Source organism: Mus caroli, unplaced genomic scaffold (assembly GCF_978045245.1).
Source record: "Mus caroli unplaced genomic scaffold, Mus_caroli_1 scaffold_8, whole genome shotgun sequence".
In the NCBI taxonomy this organism is placed as follows: Eukaryota; Metazoa; Chordata; class Mammalia; order Rodentia; family Muridae; genus Mus; species Mus caroli.
The window spans coordinates 123,946,587-123,969,163 of record NW_028227263.1 but is presented as its reverse complement, the minus strand read 5'-3'; the positions used below and the strand labels follow the sequence as shown (position 1 = coordinate 123,969,163).

General features: G+C 49.1%; 1 protein-coding gene and 3 pseudogenes across 1 annotated transcript; 2 read left to right on the top strand and 2 right to left on the bottom strand.

Moving 5' to 3' along the window:
- Positions 1 to 392: 392 nt before the first annotated feature.
- Positions 393 to 13,482, bottom strand: Igsf23 (immunoglobulin superfamily member 23). The gene is made up of 5 exons (XM_021168816.2): positions 13,419 to 13,482; positions 6,240 to 6,449; positions 3,850 to 4,119; positions 1,494 to 1,663; positions 393 to 593 (listed from the first exon to the last, which is right to left on the bottom strand). The coding sequence occupies exons 1-5, from the start codon at positions 13,480 to 13,482 to the stop codon at positions 588 to 590; spliced, it is 720 nt and encodes a 239-aa protein (XP_021024475.1). The 3' UTR covers positions 393 to 587.
- LOC110299182 (developmental pluripotency-associated protein 4-like) lies at positions 10,883 to 11,782 on the bottom strand (annotated as a pseudogene).
- A 3,266-nt stretch (positions 13,483 to 16,748) lies between the features above and the next one.
- On the top strand, positions 16,749 to 17,279 carry LOC110298855 (large ribosomal subunit protein eL8 pseudogene; annotated as a pseudogene).
- Positions 17,264 to 17,616, top strand: LOC147003457 (large ribosomal subunit protein eL8 pseudogene; annotated as a pseudogene).
- The last annotated feature ends 4,961 nt before the right edge of the window (positions 17,617 to 22,577 follow it).

The window sequence follows — 22,577 nt, the reverse complement described above, 5'->3', positions numbered from 1 at the left end:
TCTGAGCCAGAGGCCTTGTAATCAGTTGGCATTTACCTTTTTGAACATGAGAGGACACCAAGGAGTGCCAGCTGTTTCCACTGATGTTGCCCCTCCAGACAGTCAGTCACTGGACCACAGATACTGCAGCAAGCCCCCATCTGCCGAGCCTAACCTACAGCCTAAGCCACAGAATTGCAATCTGCACAAATGGCTGTTATTTCAAGCTGCTAGATTCCAGAGGCAATTTGTTACCTTGCTGAGGCTGACAGATACACCCTTGGATTCTGGGAAATCTTCATGACTTCTGTCAAATTCTTCCTCCTGTTATCCCTCCCCTCCCTTCAACTAAGCCAGGGAGTTTCTCTTGTTTGCAGTCCATGAGGCAGAAGAATAGAGACAGTGTTCTCGGAATGGGTGGACTGTGAAGATGGGGTATTGGCAGCCGGCAGGAAGACAGAAAAGGCTTTATTTAGCTGGAGACATCTTGGGCACAAATGGGAGGGAGGTGGAGCTTGACAGGGGCCATTTCTTCCTGTCCTGAGACTCCTGTCCTGGGATCGGCTTCGGGTAGAGATTCATGAGCTCATGGCTTAGCTGCACGTTCCTTATTTCTGTGGGTTCGGCAGTAAAGATTGTAAGGGGATGGAGGAGGGAGGGGAGAAAAAGAGAGCACATCACTGCTATGTATTGCTCTGTAATCCCTCCAAATTCATGTGTAGAAGCATTATTTTATAATTTCCAGGTGTGTACATGTGTGTGCATGCTCCGGCATCGTCTCCTCCCACCATGTTGGTTCCTGGAGATCAAACTCAGACCCTCAGGCTTGGCAGCAGGTTAATTTGCCAGCCGAACCCTCTCTGCTGCCCAAGGCTTTGTTTAGCTGTCTTCTCTCTCTGAAGGAGGGGTCCTCCCTCTCTGTCATCGCCCCTGATGCTACCCTCCCCCTCCCTGACGATACCCATCTCCCTTCCTGAGTTCCCATCCTTCATACTCATTTTTGTTGATCATGTTTGCCTCCCTCATGACACACAGAGTGGATGGGATGAGGCAGTCACAAAGCCCACTACTGCTTAAAGCTGGTTCAGATTCATGTCGGTCTGTGGGTTGGGGGTGTGGTTATGACCATTCCCATTTTGCAGATGGGCACACTGAGCCCCAAAGAGACTCCACTTCTCCACAGCTTCCCTAAACGGATGTGAGCCACGGCAGCTGGGCAAGCACTTATAGCTTCTCTTGTCACTTTGGGTATTAGTGAGTCAGATGGGCACCTCTGGGGTCAAAGTCATTCTTTCCCATGGGTAGGTTGGGTTGGTGTTTTGTTTTGTTTTGTTTTTTTCTTTTGGTCAGAGTTTAAATTGTTGCTGTGTGGCTCGGAATTAATGTTTTGACTTGTCTGTGCCTCATCTATAAAGCTGGGATTGAGCTTATTCCACTGGTAGAGTGATTCAAATTGAGCCCAAGTGGGCTGGAGTGGATGCCCTCTGGTGGACCAGTGGGAGGAACGGAATTACCTTAAGTGCCAGCACTATATAGAAGCAGACAGATCCGATCAGGGCTAATCCTCCGATGGTGGCCGCTACGATGAGGGCTATGGCGAATCCTCCTGAGACCGACATGTAGTCGTTCGGCTTCATGGGATAGGCAACTGTGGGAGCTGGAACTGTGGGAGCCCCGGTGGCTGCTGGGAACCGAGGGAAGAGGAGACTGAAGGAGCCACCCTCCACCTCTCCACCTCAATTCCTGTCAACTTAGAACTCAGGCTCCTCTGCACACTGTGGTCTCCACATACCCATCTCTTCCTTGTATTTCCAAGCTCATCCATGTCTCTCTCTCTCCTCTTCCTCTCCCAACCCCTGTGGGGCAGTGGACAGTACCACCGGACAGAAAACTTGGAAAGGTCAAGCAGATTTAGAAACCCCAGTAATTCTCATATCTGAGAACGGTAGGCGTTTAATCTACTCCTGACCAGGTTCCTGACCTGGAAAACATGACCACCACACCCCATGGAGAGGACTGCGGCAATCAGTCAAGTAGGGACAACACCTGAAGTCCTTCCACATGCAGATGAGTCGTCCCTAACATCTCAGACCAAGCCAATAGGAAACATCTGCCTTTAGACCCCACCCACCCCAAAATGTATATAAGCCTCTACCCACAAGGAATAAAGTTATTTCACCAAAGACTGTCTGGAGTGTCTGTCTTATAGAGCTGTATGTAACACCTCGGGGAAGAGAATTCTCTCCGCATTCATCACATTCATCGCTGAAGCTGCTCTAGCCTATTGCACCACTTCCTGCTAGGTCCCTCTCCCTCCCCACTTGGCTCCTAGCCACCCACTGTGCCCAGCCTGCCTGTTGCACTCCATAGGCCTGGCAACCTGCCTGGTTCCAGCTTCCCCTCCCCTGCAGCAATCCACCTGCCTCTGCCTCCCACAGAGTGCTGCGATTAAAGGTATGTGCCACCATCACCTGCCTAGGAAACTTCTTCAGACACAGGATGTAAAAGCAAAGTGTAACAAAAGGAAGTCCCGGAGGAGGGCGGGGTGTGAAAGCCTCCATCCTGGAGATAAAGGTCCTTAAGGCAGGAAGCAAGGAACTCCAAACAGCTTCCGGAGTCTCTGGAACTGGCTGTAGGCTCCTGGTAAGTTTATCTAAGTAGTGGCTGCTGACAAGCTCTTAGACAAGCCCAGCTGAGGAGACACCCACAGGTAAACCTGAAGGACCCTGCCAGCCCCAGCAAGACTATCACGGCTCTGGCAGGCCTTGCCCTTCTCCCCTATTCCCTCTAACTTGTTAAAAATTGTTAGGTTACATTCCTAAAGCTAGCCACCAAGGTCTACTCCCTTATTTGGCCACACCCCCTGAAGCTGACTACCTAGATCCAGCTATCAAAGTATTGAAGTCCAGCAATCAAAAGCTCCCTTTGGCTGCCCTAATTAACATGCCTGACTAAAATTAAACACCTATCCTACTGCAGGGCTTCTTGTACCTTTATAAATAGCCATTTCCCCATGGGTCACCTCTGTTTTCTTTCTGTCCAGAGCCGGTCCTTTGTACCTCCTTGTACCTCCGGGACATATACCTCCTCCCCCTCTCCCTTGTTCCCCTCCCTGTCTCGGGCTGAGAACTTGGTCCTGCGGTGTCCTGTGCTGAAGCTGACACTCCTGGCTGTCTCCGTGCTGGGCTCCAGGTTCCCAGCTATGTAAGCTGTCACTCATGGTGGGGTGGGCTTTGGTGATAAAGCTGTCTTTGAGTCCTCTGTGTTCCTGTTAGTAACACTTCACCCACATTTATGTAAGTAACCCCAATAAAACTCATCCCTTTACCAAGTTGGACCTTGGTGGTGTTAGGGGAGGGTATCGGCTAAGGACCCCCAAGGCCAAGTCTGTCATATATAAAATGGGTTAAGGAAGGGCTGGGGGATGGGCCAAGGGATAAAGTACTCTCTGTGCAATGCGAGGAGCAGTGTTGGGACCTTCTGGACTCACAGTAAATGTCAGGCAGATGACCTGCTTCTAACCCCAGAACCTGAGAGGTGATGGGGAGTTGGAGATGAATCCCAGAACACCTGGGCATCTAGGCTAGTATCGGTGGGCTTTGAGTTCAGCTGAGAAACCCTGCCTCAGCGAACAAGATGGGGAGCCATTAAGGAAGACCTATCAGTCTCTGGCCTTCATATGTACAGAGATACACATGCAGACATTCACGCAGATATACATGAGAGAAAATTAAAAAAAAAAAGGCTACTAAGCCACAGCCTACCAAGTAGAAGAAAATATGGAGTGACATTTTGGCTATAAAGATCTGGGGTGGCTACAGGAAGCCAGCTGCAGACCCATGTGGGTACAGAGATCGCGGGGACACTTACGGCTCAATGAGACAGTCACCGGCTCAGAGACCAGCTCTTTGTCTGTGTTCCTGGCTATGCACAGGTAAGTGCCCAGCTGATTTGGGGACAGTCGCCGGATAAATAGCTTCTCCCCAGTTCCACATGGCTTTCCATCAAAGGTCCAGCTCAGCACAGGCTCTGGGTCCATGGTCACCATCCACTGCAGGATCACAGAGTAGTTAAGGTCACTGTAGATTATGCCCTTGGAAGACTCTGGGAAGGTCACCAGTTGGATCAGGCTGGGATTGTCTGTGGGAACAGAGAGCAAGACCTCCAGGTGACCTCCCAGAGACACTGGCATCTCTTCTGCCCCATACAGTTACATGCATACATATACATACACACACACACACACACACACACACACACACTTACTCTCATTCGTTCATTCATTCACTCTAATTCATTCATTCACTCTCATTCATTCATTCACTCACATTCATTCATTCATTCATAAATTCATTCACTCATGCATTCATTTGCCCTCTGTCATTCATGCATTCATTAGTACAGCCCTACTGGGGCTCACAAGCTCCTATGTTCCATTGCATGTGGCCATCACAGTGTCAGTAGTCACAGAATTAATTATACTAGTAATAATAATACTAGGCTACTAAGTATTCAGTAAAGCTAGGGACATTTAAACTAGTTCTATTATAACTGAGTATTATTATTATTGCTTGATTTGTTTTATTTTTATACTGAGTCTCCCTATATAGCTCTGGCTGTCCTGGAACTTGCTATGTAGACCAGACTGCCTTCAAATGCACAGAGATTTACCTGCCTCTGCCTCCTGAGTGCCTCATTCATCAAACATAACTGAGCATTTTGTTTTAAGATTTCTTTAGTATATTTCTTTTTTTTTATTACATATTTTCCTCAATTACATTTCCAATGCTATCCCAAAATAGTATATTTCTTTAAAACTTATTTTTACTTTATGTGGGTTTGTGGGGTGTGGAGGATGTATGAAGATGTCAGAGGACAATTTGTTAGAGCTGGTTCCCTCCTACCATGTGGGTTCTGAGGCTTAAACTCAGCTCATTAGATTTGGTGACAGATGCTTTTTACCCACTGAATCACAGGGGATCCTTGAAGGGGCTCTACCACTGAGCCACGCCCCCAGCCCTTCACTGGGGGATTCTAGGCAGGGGCTCTACCACTGAGCCACACCCCCAGCCCCTCACTGGGGGATTCTAGGCAGGGGCTCTACCACTGAGCCACGCCCCCAGCCCCTCACTGGGGGATTCTAGGCAGGGGCTCTACCACTGAGCCACGCCCCCAGCCCCTCACTGGGGGATTCTAGGCAGGGGCTCTAGCACTGAGTTCTATTGTAGCTTTCTTCTGCTCTTTAAGACAGAGTGTCACTCCCTGAGCTGCTCAGGTGGGTGACCCTCCCACCTCTCCCTCTTGTTCTATATTGCTAAGTGAAACTATCTACCAGGTAACAGCAAATACAAGCCCCTCACCAAATGCTAGCTAGCTCTTAACCTCTAAAACTTTCTTCCACACAAATGTCATTTTTAAAATATAGGGTGTGTGTTTGAGACAGAATCCCATGTGTCCCAGGTTGGCCTCAAGCACATGCTATAGCCCTGGACTTTGCTATTCCTGCTTTGGTTTCCTAAGTGCTGAGACCACAGGCCTATATTACCATTCCCACGATTCTGATTACTTTTTTTTTTTTTTTTTTTTTTTTTTTGGTTTCTCGAGACACGGTTTCTCAGTGTATCCCTGGCTGTCCTGGAACTCTCTCTGTAGACCAGGCTGGCCTTGAACTCAGAAACACCTAACTCTGCCTCCCAAGTACAGGGATTAACAGTGTGAGCTACCATCGCCTGGAGTCCTTTTCTTGATTAATGATTGAAATGGGAGAGCCCAGCTCACAGGAGCAGTGCTGCCTCTGAGAGGGTGGTCCTGAGTTAAACAGGCAGCAGGTGAGCATGGAGAACAAGCCAGTAAACACTGTCCCTCCATGGTCTCTGCTTCAGGTCCTGCCTCCAGGTTCCTGCCCTGACTTCCGTTTGTTACCTGGATAAACCTTCTCTTCCCTGGGTTGCATCAGGTGGTTGGGTTTCATCACAGCAATAGAAACCCTAACTCCAAGACCTCCATTCCTTATAAATTATTCAGTTTCGGCTAGTCTGTGACAGCAAGAGAAAGCAGTCTATCACAGGGGTGACTAACAACACCTGAGAGATGCCCAGTTGGGCCCCGAGGGGCGTGGTGAGTCTGATTTCTGAGAATGGGCCCCACTCACACTTCAAACACAATGTGTTCTGCCAGATTCCTTTCGGACTCGACAGCGTCCAGAACCTTGGCATGGCTCTCTGAGTTTTGAGCTGACACATCCCTGATGACCAAGCTACCTTCAGCGTGTGGCACCTCTTGGCTAGTGCGAGGACGTCCCGGGAGGCCCTTGGGAGAGGATGAGGCTGGCGGCTGGGCTTCAAGCTCTGGGAACCAAGAAGTGCTGACGTCTCTTGCAAGAGCCTCAGGGACAGGCAGCTGGGTGTCGGCTCCTTTCATTTGGGGCAGCTTGGAGGTGGCCGAGCAGGTGCAGGAGGCGAGCAGGGCACCTTGGAGGAGGCGGGAAGGAGGAGGGACAAGTGAGACCACAGGTGACATACTACCCGCAAGTGAACCAACGTTATAGATCTGGAGAAAGTGTTAGCATGAAGGAGCTGTGTTTGAAGACCTGGTCCCCATGAGGAGGCGCTGTTTAGGAGGGGTTATAAAACCTCTATGAGAGTGATTCTCAACCCGTGGGTCATGACACTCTGGGTCAAACGACCCGTTCACAGGGATCACAGACACCCTGCATATCAGATATTTTTATTACGATTCATAACAGTAGCAAAATTACAGTCATGAAGTAACAACGAAAATAATTTTATGGTTGGGGGTCACCACAACATGAGGAAGTATATTAAAGGGTCGCAGTATTAGGAAGGTTGAGAACAAGTGATCTGTGATAGAGAGTCTTGCAGGAGGAAGTGCATCACTGGGGGCGGGCCTTCAGTGTTTATAGCATGGCCTTACTTCCTCTACGCCTTCCCTTCTTGTGTGTGATAGAAAATGTGGCCATTCAGCTTCCTGATCCTATGGCCATGACTTCCCTGACTGGTGGCCAGCTTTCCCTACTATGTTAGACTGTATCCCTCATAAACCCTTTTTTGTTCTTAACTTGCTTGTTGGGATATTTTACCACAGCAACAGAAAAGTATTAATAGAAGTGATAATTCTGGGTGTGGTGGTTACAGCTGGGATCCCATCCCTTGGTGGTTAGAGACAGTAGGATCAGGAGGCCCAGGGTAACCACATGTCAGACTGAGGGCAAGCCTGGGCTACAAGAGGCTCTGTCTCAACCAAAAGTGCATTGATTCTTTTTGTTGTTATTGTTGTTTTATAGATAGGACTATACTGTGTAGTCCAGGCTATCCAGGCTGATCTGGACCCCACTTGTGGCAATCCTCCTGACAGCCATGTGTGTGTGTGTGTGTGTGTGTGTACATGTGTGCACTGGCTCAGCTCACCAAGACCGGAAGAGAGTTTCAGATACTCTAGATCTGGATTTACAGCTGTTAGGTCTCACGCAGGCAGTTCAAATCTCCAGAAATGATCTCTGAAACTTGTGAAACCAGTTTCCACCTGCCTTAAGGGAGTCATTTCCTTTACCTTGTGTGGGCACCTGGGGCGTCTGTCAGCATGTCAAAGATATCAGAGTGCATGCTGGCCTCCGGGCTTTCTCAGTACCACAGATGTCTTACTACACATTTCAAAGCCTCAGTCCTGCCTCTGTGCTTCCCTCCCCTAAGCATTCATGATCCTTCTCACCATCATTTCCTACTCTTCCGCAATTATTCTCTACTTCCACTGTTCCCTCTCATGGCTCTGCTCCTACTCTCCGTGTCCCCCCACCCTCTGCTCCATCACTGCTGTAAAGTTGGCCTTTCAGGGACTCAATGGCTGCAGCTTACATCATCACCCACTGCGGCTGCTATGAGTTGAGCAATGACACACAACCCCTTTAAAAGGCTCTGGTCACTTCAGGTCGTTCTGTCTTGTTCATTCTCTCTGTCTTCTGGTCTGTCTGTCTGTCTGTCTGTCTGTCTGCATCTCTCTTTCATGTCCATTCTCTGAAATGGTCTTTCAGTTCATTCCCCTTCCCCACAATAGAACTCTTGCGCTATCTCTGTTGCTCTGTTGCATGGTGCAGTCTCTTAGCTGCACACCTTCTGTTGGTACTCTGTCTGGACTCCACCCCCACAGTTACCTGGCAACAGCCAGGTAGGCCTGGCCCACTATAAAAGGGGCTACTTGCCCCCTTCTCTCTCTCTTACTTTTCCCTCTCTCTCATGCCTCTCTTGCCCCCTTGCTCCCCCTCTCCCTCCATTCCCTTCCTACCCCTCTCTCCACATGGTCATGGCCGGCCTCTATTTCTCTACTCTCTCTCTCTCTCTTTCTGCCTTTCTCTGCCTCTACTACCCTTTTAACTCCCCTCTCCATGCCCTGAATAAACCCTATTCTATACTATACCATCGTGTGGCTGGTCCCTCAGGGGGAAGGGATGCCTTGGCATGGACCCACCGAGACACCCCCTTCCCCATACTTTATCACACCCCCAGTAGAACATATCTTATATCTTTTATCATTTTATAATTACAACACCTTGTCCACGACCTGCTAAGACACCACTTGTGATGGTTTGTATATGCTTGCCCCAGGGAGTGTCACTATCAGAAGGTGTGGCCTTGTTGGAGTAGGAATGCCACTGTGGGTGTGGGCTTTAAGACCCTCAATCCCAGCTAAGCTACCTGGAAGTCAGTGTTCTGCCAGCAGCCTTCTGATGAAGATGTAGAACTCTCAGCTCCTCTTGCACCATGCCTGCCTGGATGCTGCCATACTCCTGCCTTGATGATAATGGACTGAACCTCTGAACCTGTAAGCCAGCTTCAATTAAATGTCCTTATAAGAGTTGCCTTGGTCATGGTGTTGGTTCACAGCAGTAAAACCCTAGCTAAGACACACTGCTGCTTTATCCTATAAGTCACACTGAACTGAGGTCCCCAGGAAGAGCAGCCATGCTGTGAGCCACCAGATGACTTGGAACCCACAGAAAAGTGGAAGAAGAGAACTGAGCCCGCATAGTTGTTCTGCCGACCTCTGCACGCACACCACAGCACACAACTCACGCATGCTAATGATAAAGGTTGTGAGCCTTGGTGTGGGTGCTGGGAACTGAACCTAGGTCCTTTACAAGGGCAGCTAGTGATCCTAACTTCTGAGCCATCTCTTCAGTCCCAACCCCTGACCTTTTAAAAGGCTAGGAACAAAATGGATGTCAAGAAACCATATTCCCTACCAAGGCCTAACACAAAAGAGATACTCCCCACCTCCACCCCACTGATTCTTCCAGCTCCTTGGGGCTCAGAGAAGGAGTCCTGGAGCTGTCTGGGAGGTGGCTGAGGCTTTTTTGATCAGGACTTGAAATGGGGCTGGGGTGTTGGCCTGGTGGAAGACCTTTGGAAGTGTCCAGAGTTTGGGGGATGAGGCGTCTTAGACTTGTATGAGGGCCACTGGATTACAGCGGTGGGGAACAGGTATGCCTATGGAGGAGGGGCCTTGGGAAATGACCCACACTGCCAGCATTCGGAAGGACATGAACAGCCAAGGACTGTGGAGGGAGGCAGAGGCTCTCTTGGGTCAGGCCCAGTGGGAGAAAGGGCTCCTTTTGATCTTGGCAGAGAGACTTAGGGATGGTGGGAGGTGAGGCTGCACATCCAGAAGGGTTCTAATTAGGCCCCAGCCAGAAAGATCCACTAGCACGTCTGCTCTCTCTCTCCCCCATAACTACAGCAGTCAGGTGCAAGCGCTCTGGGCCTGTTTCTCTCTCCTCCCCTTTCTCTGTTCATGCCCAGAGAGCATCTCTTCAGGGGGATGAAGCATACCCAGAGAGAATAGGAGAGATGTTAGAGGGTCTCCATCCCCTTTGCACTGCAAGCCCCGACCTGGGGACCAGGAAAGCGTTAAGCCCGATGGAGTTTGGGGCTTTATTTTTTATTTATTTTTTTAAAGATTTATTTATTGATTATATGTAAGTACACTGTAGCTGTCTTCAGACACTCCAGAAGAGGGAGTCAGATCTCGTTACGGATGGTTGTGAGCCACCATGTGGTTGCTGGGATTTGAACTCCGAACCTTTGGAAGAGCAGTCGGGTGCTCTTACCCACTGAGCCATCTCACCAGCCCATGTTTGGGGCTTTATTTATGTTTTGCTGGTTTTGGAGACAAAGTCTTACTGTGTAGCCCTGGCTGGCCTAGAACTTGCCATCTAGACAGGCTGACCTCCAGATTTTCGTGGGCCCCCTGCCTTTGCCTGCCCTATGCTGGGATTACAGGTGGGCACCTCCACACCCACCTCAGGTGGCTTTAGGGTGGATAGAACTGGACCTTTGTGTTCTTTGTGTGTGTGTGTGTGTGTGTGTGTGTGTGTGTGTGTGTGTGTGTGTAATATTTTACAACAGCAGAAACCAAACCCAAGTACTAAACACTAACAACACACTACAACCCAGGGAAGAGGACGTGCATGCAGAGGCTACAGGTATAAGCTAAGTCTTTACAGTTGACTGCTGAACTGGCTATGACCCCTGTTGTGCTGGTGACAGGACTAGCAACCATTGTTATCTGGAGATGTCATCCTCCTGCCCCAGGGCCTACTTGCAGCAAACACATAGGATGTGTTTTTATCTTCACACGGAGAGTAAGAGGTCACTCTCAGTGTTCAGGCATCCCAACAAGCAGAGGTGGCCTCGCTGGCTTTTTCCAAACTGCTTAGACTTAAGCATCAACTAACTTACACTGTCCCTTAAGTTCCGGGTGAGAAAGGCACCTTCAAAGGCAGATATTGTGCATTTCCATCAGTCTCAGCGTCAGCCACAGGCAGCTCTGCTGATCACACCACAAGAATGAGTGACGCCAGCAGCTAGCTCAAACTTAAGAGATCTGCCCTTTATCCACCAAGGCTCTCAGTTAAGACCTTGTTCTTAAGAACACACTCAGGGCACAGCATGTTGTCCTCCAGGTATGGGGGTGGAGATGTGCAGGCAGGAAGCAGGAAGAGGGCAATGGCTTTCCCTTTCTTAGCGGGTACCCAGGCTTGTCCAGCGTGGAACTGCAGCCGAACCCAACCACTCGAGTTCCAGGAAGGCTTGTCCCATGAACCCACACCACTTTTCTCCCTTGACTTTCGATGATGCATTGGCCAGCACTGCCTCGAACTTCTTAGCAAGCACTGGATGCAATTCTGGCCCAAGATGCTAACACTGCCTCGGTGGCGGGTGCAGTCACAACGGTGGTGCTGACTTCCTCATGGAGCGTAGAAGGACGAAGGACGAGTGAGGGCAGGATCTGCTCCTCTGGTACAGGGACCATTTCCAGGGGAACTGTCACCTGAGACTCCTCCCTGACTCCTCCTTCTGACTTCATTTTTTTGTGACTTGTCTTGGAGCCTGGCCTCTTTGGCCGAGTCAGAAACATTCTTCAACTCAAGCATTTGTTCTGGGAAAGCCCTTGCAAGGAGTCGTTTATAAGCATCTAATTTCTGGCCTTTGCTGATCACTCATTTCTTCTGGCACCATGTCTGCAAAACATCTTGGGGAAATCAGGTTCACTGGGGCAGATACTCTGGAATAGGAGGGACTGGTACCTTCCTACGAGTGTGTCCTGGCGTCTCAGTGTCTTGTGTTTTTTCCTCCTTTGGTTTACAGCTGTTATCTTTCTCCGACTTCTTTTGTTTTATCCTCCTTGCTTTAGTCTTCGCAGAAGACATGCTCGGTTGGCTAGGCATCTGCCGTTCCACCTCCTTCCTCGGTTCCTCTGTGCTCTGCTTCTTGCTTCCAGCAGTCTCCATCTTGAGATTAGATGAAACCTTCCAAAAGAAAGTTCTCCCAGTCCTTATTGTTCTTCCTTTTTGAGATCAGGTCTCATTATGGAGCCCAGACTGGATCCAAACTTGTCATCCTCCTGCTTCAACCTTCTAAGAGCTGTCATCACAGCCTGGACCACAAGCCCTGGCTCAGAACTTTGGACCAGGAGGGGCAGTTTGTTATGAGAGGCCCTCTCTGACATGCAGACTACTGTACTGCAAAGCTCCATTCTCTCCTCCAAGCTGTGTGACCTAGGGAAGCTGGGCAACCTCTCTGAGCTGCAGTAACCGCACCCCGTGAAATGTCACTATCTGTAAGCATGCAGATCCGACTGGCAGGTAGATGTGTTTAGTCCCAGTGACCATGCACTGTGATAGCTGAAGTTCTCCTAGTGTGATGTTTCTATGTTTGTGTTTGTGTGTATGTGTGTGTGTGTGTGTGTGTGTGAGAGAGAGAGAGAGAGACAGACAGAGAGAGAGAGAGGGAGAGAGAGAGATGTTTTGGGGATCAAACTCACGAGTTCGTCTTTCATGGCTGTTGAGCTATCTCACTGCCTACCCCTAAATTCCCATGTTTTTTCTTTTTTTCTTTTTTTTTTAAGATTTATTTATTATTATATCTAAATACACTGTAGCTGTCTCCAGATGCACCAGAAGAGGGCGTCAGATCTCATTACGGATGGTTGTGAGCCACCATGTGGTTGCTGGGGTTTGAACTCATGACCTTCGGAAGAGCAGTCGGGTGCTCTTACCCACTGAGCCATCTCACCAGCCCCATGTTTTTTCTTTTTGAGACAAGCTCTCATGTAACCCAGGCTAGCCTTAAGCTCACAATGTAACCAGGTTTGACTTGAACTCCTGATCCTCCTGCTTCCTCCCTAATGCTGGGATTCCTGTGTATATCACCACACATGGTTTATCTGGAACCCAGGGCCTCCTAAGCTAGGTGAGCAATGGACCGACTGAGACCGGCCTCAGGACCCTGGTATATGAATGTTCGTATTGTTAGTTTGAGACAAGGTCTTGCTATGTAGCCCTGACTAGTATGGCCTTCACTGAGTAGCATAGGTTGGCCTCGAATTCACAGCAATCCTCCCGTCTTAGTCTTCCAGGCTCTGAGGTAATGCTGGGCTGTGATAATTTTATTAGGGCCTGGCCAGCCGAAGCACCATGTTGCTCTGACAGAAAGGGACAGGGCTCTGGAATTCTAACTCTGATCTTGGCCAGTCCTGGGTGATTAGCAGGGGAAGGAAGGCCCCTCTCTGATCTTCCAATTCTTCTTTGTAAAAAGAACTAGCACCTCCCCTGAGGCAGGCAGGATGTGACTGAGGACCGCAGGTAAAGAGCCAGGCAGTGTAGGCACACACCTGTGACCTCAGCGGTGGGGGGAGGGGCGGAGCTGAAGCAGGAGGATCACAGGAACTTCTGAGCCATGAAGTGGAGTGGGCCTACCTAGCAAGACTAAAAAGGATCCCGCTCCACAACAAAAAGATTGCTGGCGAATTTGGGGCACTCCGGTTTCATAACCAGGAGTTCTGTGCTGCGATCTATGTGGGCTCTCTGAGGGTGTCCCTTCTTTGTCCCCAGCCCGAGGTGAAGCCATGTTCTCTCTCTCACGCACCTGTTAGTAGAAGCGTCTCCCAGGCAGGAATGAGGGCACGGCCTGAGTCCCGAAGACAGTTCATGTCGTCCTCTGCCCCTGGATCTCTCAGGGAATTCTGGGTAGAAGAACCTTGAGGACCCGCAGGGTCTTTTATGGGGTCCCAGCCCCACTCCTCCGCTGACAGGGTCTCTGCCCTTGTTCCACCTCCTGCTAGGAGTCCCGCCTCAGCCTCTTCCTCCAGCACCCCTATTAGTAGTGGTGGGAGGGGAGTGGGCTAACCTACGCTTTAGCATAGAGAATTCTAGGGTCCCCGGTCTTCTATAACCGGTGCAGACTGAATGCTGAGGAAGAAGGGTGTGGCACTATACATAGCCTTCCCCCTCGCTGGCGTCAGAGGGGACTGGGGTCAAAGGTCAACTCGATAGGAGGCAGCTGGAGCCCTCCCCTTGGCTACACTGCCAGGTTCTCTATCAGCCAGCTCTGAGCCCAGCCCCTCTCTGGAAAATGACAGTGTGCCACAATCGGAGAGACATGGCCCAAGGGCCAGAACATTCCAGGCACTTGGTTAGGTGAGTGGTGAATGGCAGTGGCTGCTAAAATTGAGCTGTTTTGTTTGGTATTGTCGTTAGTGGTGTGTGTTCAAGTCAGAGTGTGCTTATTATTTGTCAACTTGACGTAAACCTAGACATATTTGGGAATAAAGAATCTCAGTTGGGTGGGCTGGTGAGATGGCTCAGCGGTTAAGAGCACTGACTGCTCTTCCAGAGGTCTTGAGTTCAAATCCCAGCAACCACATGGTGGCTCACAACCATCTGTAATGGGATTCGATGCCCTCTTCTGGTGTTTCTGAAGACAGCTACAGTGTACTCATATAAATAAAATAAAATCTTTAGCCGGGCGTGATGGAACATGCCTTTAATCCCAGCACTTGGGAGGCAGAGGCAGGTGAATTTCTGAGTTCGAGGCCAGCCTGGTCTACAGAGTAAGTTCCAGGACAACCAGGGTTACACAGAGAAACCCTGTCTCCAAAACAAAACAAACCAAAACATCTCAGTTGGGGACTTGCCTCCATTAGATTGGCCTGTGAGAATATCTATAGGGCATTTGTGCTCTCTCTTTCTCTCTCTCTCTCTCTTCCTTCCTTCTTCTTTTTCTTTGAGACAGGGTTTCTCTGTTTCTCTGTGTAGCCCTGGCTATCATGGAACCCTTGCTGTAAGCACACCTGGCCTGGAATTTTCTTGATTAATGGCTGGTAGAGGAGGACCCAGCCCACCTGGCAGGTGCCACCCCAAGGCAGGTGGTCCTGGAGTATATAAGAAACTAGGCTGAGCCGGGCGTGGTGGCGCACGCCTTTAATCCCAGCACTCGGGGGGGGGGGCAGAGACAGGCAGATTTCTGAGTTCGAGGCCAGCCTGGTCTACAAAGTGAGTTCCAGGACAGCCAGGGCTATACAGAGAAACCCTGTCTCGGGGAAAAAAAAAAAAAAAGAAAGAAACCACGCTGAGCAAGCTGTGAGGGGGCCAGCTGTGAGAGGCCAGCTGTGAGGGGCCAGCTGTGAGGGGCCAGCTGTGAGGGGCCAGCTGTGAGGGGCCAGCTATGAGGGGCCAGCTGTGAGGGGCCAGCTGTGAGGGGCCAGCTATGAGGGGCCAGCTGTGAGGGGCCAGCTGTGAGGGGGCCAGCTGTGAGGGGCCAGCTGTGAGGGGCCAGCTGTGAGGGGCCAGCTGTGAGGGGCCAGCTGTGAGGAGCAAGCTAGGGAGTAGTTTTCCTCCATGGCTCCTGCTTCAGTTTCTTCCTCCAGGGTCCTGCCTTGAGTTCTTGCCCTGACTTGCCTCAGTGAAGGACCTGAGAGTTGTAAGCCAAAACAAAGCCTTGCCCACTCAAATGGCTTTTGGTCACAGTGTTTTGTCACAGCTGTAGAAATCCTAACTAAGACATAGGGTATCACCATGTAGCCCTGGCTTGTCTGGAATTTGCTATGTAGACCAAGCTGGCCTCAAACTCACAGAGACCCACCTGCTTCTTCTTCCCCAGTGCTGGGATTAAAGGCCTTCGCCACCACAATGGGCCTATGTTATTGTTTTTGAACAGGCTCTCATGTGGCCTAAGCTGGCCTCAACGTCTCACATACAGCCAAGGCTGGCCTTGAATGCCTGGCCATCTGCCTCCATGTCTGGAATTATGGAATCTGGACTGTTTGTCAGTGAATAAGAGAATGAAGAATTGATTGCGTCAGGAGTGCCAGGATTTTAACTCAAATCCCCGTGACTCACAAGCTCATGCTTTCTCTCCCAGACACAGGTCCACCCCGGGGGCAAAGGTCACTCAGGATTCTAATAATAACCATTATTGGATGACTCGGTTATTTATTGTCATTTACTACGCGGCAGGCTCAGTGATTTCTCTGTAGTTGTTTGAGCTGATTGGTTTTGTTTAATCAACTTGACACAAGCTAGGACTGTTGAGGTCTGCCCCCTTCAGCATAGCTACAGCCATTTTGTTCCATGCCTGCCAGCTATTCCATACTGTCCCTGTGATATGCCTGCCTGTCACTGACACAGAAAAATAACTTGACTCAGAACAGGGTCATGTTGACCACATACCCTGTTATGTTCTGTGTTATGAGGCTTGTTAATCTTAAGAAATTCCACAACCATAAGCTTCGCTTAGGATCCATCAAATTAAATATGAACTGTTTTTTGCCTAAAATGGCTTGAGCCAGGGCCAACCATCCGGCAGGACTTCCACGGAAGAGGTCAGCTCAAGGCATTTGGATAATTCCACCAGACCCCTCCCCTCCTGGAAGAAAAAAGGTCACGAAGCACTTAGGCACCCCTCCCCTCTGGAAGGGAGAGGTTTAATTACATTCCTTAGACCATGGGGGGGGGTGGGGAGGCGACCATTGGCCACCTGCGGGTGGGGGAGGCCCAAGCACATCAACACATTCAGTGACCATTGGCCACCTAGAGACAAAGAAAGTCGTTGCCACCTCATTCCCTAAAGACCAAGCAGTTTAAAAGTCACACTGTTCTGCCAACACATTGTGCCTAATGGCTGCTGCTCTGATAAATACTTGCTGAGTGACTGTATAAGTCATATGAAGTACTGTATAAATACTGGCTGAATGATTGCGCAGGGTCGCCACTTCTCCTTCGGTGTAGGATGGCCCCAATGTACTGGAACAATAAATTCCTCTTGCTTTTGCATCAACTCCTGGCTCTGCGTGGTTCACTCAGGGGGTCCTGGTAAGCTAAGGCTCGCTAGAATCTTTATACCATCACCTGCTTGTGAGGTAATTGTGGTTTTAGCCTTTATGAGCTGGCCCTGAGCTCTCTCCACCAGAGGAGCAGGATGCCCAAAGGAAAGAAGGCCAAGGGGAAGAAGGTGGCTCTGGCCCCTGCCGTTGTTAAGAACCAGGACGCCAAAAAGGTAGTCAATCCTTTGTTTGAGAAAAGGCCCAAGAACTTTGGCATTGGAAAGGACATCCAGCCCAAAAGAGAAGTAACACGCTTCATCAAATGGCACCGCTACATCAGGCTGCAGAGGCAAAGAGCCATCTTCTATAAGCGGCTCAAAGTACCTCCTGCCACTAACCAGTTCACCCAGGCCCTGGACAGGCAGACAGCTACTCAGCTGCTTAAGCTTGCCCACAAGTACAGGCCAGAGACAAAGCAAGAGAAGAAGCAAAGGCTACTGGCCCGTGCTGAGAAGAAAGCTGCTGGCAAAGGCAATGTCCCAACTAAGAGACCACCTGTCCTCCGAGCAGGAGTCAATACAGTCACCACCTTGGTGGAGAACAAGAAGGCTCAGCTGGTGGTGATTGCCCATGACATAGACCCTACTGAGCTGGTGGTTTTCCTGCCTGCCCTGTGTTGAAAGATGGGGCTTCCCTACTGCATCATCAAGGGAAAGGCCAGGCTGGGGCTCCTGGTCCACAGGAAGACTTGCACCACTGTTGCCTTCACACAGGTTAACTCAGAAGACAAGGGTGCTCTGGCTAAGCTGGTGGAAGCTATTAGGACCAATTATAATGACAGATATGGCGAGATCCGTCGCCACTGGAGAGGCAACGTCCTGGGCCCTAAGTCTGTGGCTCTAATGGCCAAGTTGGAAAAGGCAAAGGCTAAAGAACTTGCCACTAAATTGGGTTAAATGTACACTAAGTTTTCTGTACATAAATATAATTACATAAAACAAACAAACAAACAAACAAACACAAACAAACAAACTGGCCCTGAGATATGTCCAGTGCACAGCTTTCAGCCCCCTGAGCCTGAAGCTGTTGCCCTGGTCGATCAGTCTTTTGGTGTGCATTCAATAAACCATCTCTGTCTGAGTGAGATGGGTGTTTGTGTGGTTTGTAGGGCGACTCTTGAACCCCAACAGGGTCATCTAGGAAGAGGGAAGTTCAGCAGAGGGAAAAAAAAAACTGCCTTCATCAGATTAGCCTCTGAGTTTTTTTGTTTTGTTTTGTTTTTTTGGTTTTGTTTTGTTTTGTTTGTTTGTTTGTTTTTTTGATTGGTGATTGACAGGGTGTAGGCTGTGACCACCTCTGGGCAAGTAGTCCTGTGCTTTTTTTTTTTTTTTTCTGAGATAGGGTTTCTCTGTGTAGCCCTGGCTGTCCTGGAACTCACTTTGTAGACCAGGCTGGCCTCGAACTCAGAAATCCACCTGCCTCTGCCTCCCAAGTGCTGGGATCAAAGGCGTGCGCCACCATACCTGGCTAGTCCTGTGTTCTTTAGGTCTTGGTTTTTGGTTTTGAGACAGAGTCTCACTATGTCACCTTGGCTGTTCTGGAACTCACTATGTAGACCAGGCTGGCCTCAAACTCACAAAGATCTGCCTCCCAAGTACTGGGATTAAAGGTGTGCAATTAAAAAAAAAGAGTTTTATGTGGTGGTACAAAGAAATTCCTTTAATCCCAGCAAAGGGGGAGGCAGAGGCAAGTGGAGCTCTGCACGCTGAACTTTGGAAAATGTGTAAGACCTAAAGTTAACCTGTAGATCCTACCTGCCCAAGGATCAGGTCACTTCCTGGAATCCTGGGAGTTGTTGTTCATGGAAAATAACAAAACCACATGGGAAAATACAGTGGCCATATGGTTTTGTTCTTGAAAATACCTAAAATAGGTATCTCATTACTTCCCACTAGGAAGCCAGGGGTGGTCCTGGCCAAAATCCACACTGGTTAGTATTAATTAAAACTTGCTTCAAATTTGGCTCAAATGTGTGGAATTGGTTTTTCTCTTGTGAATCTCAGGATTAACATGGAACTATGAAAAGTCACCACAGAGACACATGGGGCCCTTTCAGCGAACTTGGTTTCCTCACAGGTAAGACAATCTGAATTGTATAAAAAAACATTTGCTCTTGGGCCAGAGAGCAGGCTTGCCGCAAACCCTCTTGGGTCCCTTTGTCTGGGGCAGGTCTCTGGGGCAGGTGGGCAAAGCGTTGGCCGGTGACAGACAGATCAACACGCGAGATTGTGTAGAATCTGAATGTATTGTCACAAAGTGAACACCAATCTTATATAGTACAAGGGGTCGGAAGTCACAGCAGGCAAGGTACATTGAAGTTACCAGGTACAAAACAAAGGAATGACTTCAAAAGGATTTACAGGAACCAGGTAAATGTTTACAGTGAAGATAAAGCAGTCCTGCCTAGGGTCAGCTTAGTGACAGGCAAGGATTTCACACTCTAGTGCTATACCTTTGAACCTTGTGAAGGCTAGCACCAGGGGGTTCTGCTCTTGGCAGGCCTCAAGAATAACGCAATATCACAACCCCCCTAATTTCCTAGGTCTTGCTAAATTCTTATATGAGTGTAACTTTTTTTTTTTTTCGAGACAGGGTTTCTCTGTGTAGCCCTGGCTGTCCTGGAACTCACTTTGTAGACCAGGCTGGCCTCGAACTCAGAAATCCGCCTGCCTCTGCCTCCCGAGTGCTGGGATTAAAGGCGTGCGCCACCACGCCCGGCGAGTGTAACTTTTTAAGTATCTGAAGAATCTCCATTTGTCAGGAGAACTCACCAATTTGCTTCTAATAAGCAATGTAGCCTGTACTGAAGATTTCTATCTCAGTGGGATTCCCTGGCTCTATTGGTATTCCCTTGATTGGGTGCGATTTGCTACTGTACTTAGACCTGCTCTGAGCTACTGGCTCCGTCTTTTGTAATGCTAAATTAGTTACTGAATAGGTTAACTTCCTTACTGCATTCTAACAGGATTCTTAGCTCACAGGCTTCTGGGACCTTGGAACACTGGGGAGAAATTACTATAACAGAGTTTTTCCATACACCAGACTAACTCGGGAATAGGGTATGAGTATATGGGTAAAAGATAATGCCAAAACTCCAGGAGGTGAGTGAGTGGCTTTTAGGCTTCTCAGCCTGTCAAGTGGACTTCACTGGAGTGTGTGTGTGGCACAGGCTCCACAGGTAAAATGCTGCCGAGCAAGTCTTGGGACCCACATAAGAGGAAGCAAAGAACTTACTCTTCAAAGTCGTCCTCTGATCGCTACTGTGGCTCTCATGCCCAAAGTCTGCATCACACACACACACACACACACACACACACACACACACACGCGCGCGCGCGTGCGCATTCATGCTCTCATCTGGAACATGCACAAAAGGAGGTAATGGGGAGAAAAAAACCCATTTGTTTTAGCAGGGAGTGCTTGTGTTCACACCGATGAGATGATCCTAGCACTTGGGAGGCCCCCCCACACAGTATGTTGACACTTTTGTGGCTGCTGGAGATCTGATATCAGGTCTTCAACTCCCTGTGCAGCAAGAGCAACCTGGGCTACGTAGTGAATTCCAGGCCAAACTAGGCTCCAGACAAAGAAAGAAAGTCGTGAAGTGTAGGAATCTAGCTACCGGTAAGGCTAGAGGGCCTCAATTCTAAGGTCAGTTTAATGAGATCCTGTCTGAAATGCAAAAATAAATAAAAGGGCAGATCAGAGGTAGTTAGTGACATACACCAGTAATCCTAGCACTTCTGAGGGCAGGAGAACCCTATAAGCCCAAGGGTAATCTGGCTCAAATGGAGAGTTCAATGCCACCCAGAGCTACATAACAAGGTCTTGCCTAATGAAAACAAACACTTAGGCTTCCAGAGCACTTGCCTGAGGGTGCCGGTCTGTGACTTCATTCCTAGCCCTGGATTATTATTTAAGCCTACAACCATCAGGGTTGGCAGACATTGCAACTAGGTTGGGAAATCGACTCTTCCAGAGGGTACTGTCAATTATCCTCTTTCGCAGAGGAAAACACCACACGTGAGTGACTCCCAAACCGGATAGACAACATTCTCAACCTTTTTTGTTCAGTTGCTCGAACACACCGGGCAGCGGAGGTGGTGTGAAGGGAGAGCTGTAAATTGCAGCGGCGCCACCTACTGTTCAAGATTGGAATTGCATCTGGTGTTTGTGTTCCTTGTCCAAGGAGCATTTTGTCTATTTAAGAATATTACCAGGTCCCAATCACTCTGGCACGTGAACATGTATGTCACTGTAACCAGCAAGGCTGACTTTGCAGATGGGACTGAAAGATTCTGAGATGATGTGGGATCAGTGAAGCAGATGGGGCTGTTGTCCACATTTTCCTATCCAGCCTACAAGACAGCAGCTATAAATCAGCATTCTTTGGGGGCTGGGATGGTTATATAAACACCATGAGCAAGCACGGTGTTTGCTTCAAGGACCGGAAATTCACCTTTGAAGGATGTGGCACCCAGTTCCAAACAGCAGCCTGGATAAGTGGCGGCCCCTGATCTGAGAAGAGGAACAGACGCAGGCTGGAGACCCAGTGTGTCAGGGCAGGCCCCTTTGTCGCAGTACATGCTACAGATCCTAGAATCTGATGTTGGATCTGAAAAATTTAAAGTCAGAGCCATATTACAGAGTCATGAGGTATTGTAGGACAATGTTTTATCAGTCCCTGCTTTGGAAAAAGTGGTTGTGTCTTTGTATTCCCAGGAGGGCCCAGCAAGACTGGTCGTTCATAGGCTCAGTTTAAATGAACCCCACTGCTGAGTGCTCTGAGTGAGCTCTACGTGTTCCCCAGGGCCTCAGCTTCCTCCTCTCAAAAAAAAAAAAATGTGACATGAAACAGAACCCAGGGGCTGAAGAGATGGCTCAGCGGTTGAGAGCACTGACTCTTCTTCCAGAGGTCCTGAGTTCAAATCCCAGCAACTACATGGTGGCTCACAACCATCTGTAATGAGATCTGACACCCTCTTCTGGTGTGTCTGAAGACAGCTACAGTGTGCTTATATATAATAAATAAATAAGTAAATAAATAAATCTTAAAAAAACAAACAAACCCAGAACCCAGTTAGCAGAATCTAAAAGATCAGGCATTTATCATGCCTAGGCCAGCGCCTCAGCACCCAATACAAAATTGGCGAATATTGAGTATTGGTGGACTTCTCAATTTACTGTCTCAGGTGCTCACCTGCTTGCCCTCTCACCCCTCCTTCCCCTTATCTGGTTTGTTTGTTTGTTGTTTTGTTTGTTTTTCCTCCCTGGAAATAGTCTCTCTATGCAGCTTGGCTGTCCTGGAGGTCACTGTGGAGACCGATTGTCCTTGAATTCAGAGACCCTGCTGGCCTCTGCCTTCCCAGTGCTGGGATCAGAGGCGTGTGCACCACGCCTGGCGAGGAGCTTTCCTCTGTTCAGTGTGACCCAGTCCTATGAGAACTTGCTGCTTTCACCCCATGCTGTGCATGCACGAGGACCTGGGTGCAGAAAAGCTGACTCGGCCCATAACACTAAGCAGAGAACATCAAGTGGACCCTAGTAAATCACAACGGGTGCTTCTGTAAAGCCTCTTCCAAGTTGGACAACCACACAGATGCATCTTACCACACAGAAAGTGTCAACTCAGCCACTCTTCTCTGTGCGTGCCATCGCAGACTGTGTCACCACACCCATTTTGCAGATGAGAGAAATGAGGCCTACCCCAGGTTGGCACACTGTCCACCGCAACCAGAGGACTGGGCTGGCTGACTCTATAGTCTGTATTTTGGATGCTCTGTTGCCTCTTGGAAGGAAACAGGGGCTGTGTAGAATAATTCTGAAGCAAAGAAAAGGCTGACTTGTAAAATATAATTAAAACAACCCAAGGCAAGTTGGGGGAGTGCAGGAAGGGTGAGCCACACACACTTTCACGTGGGTGG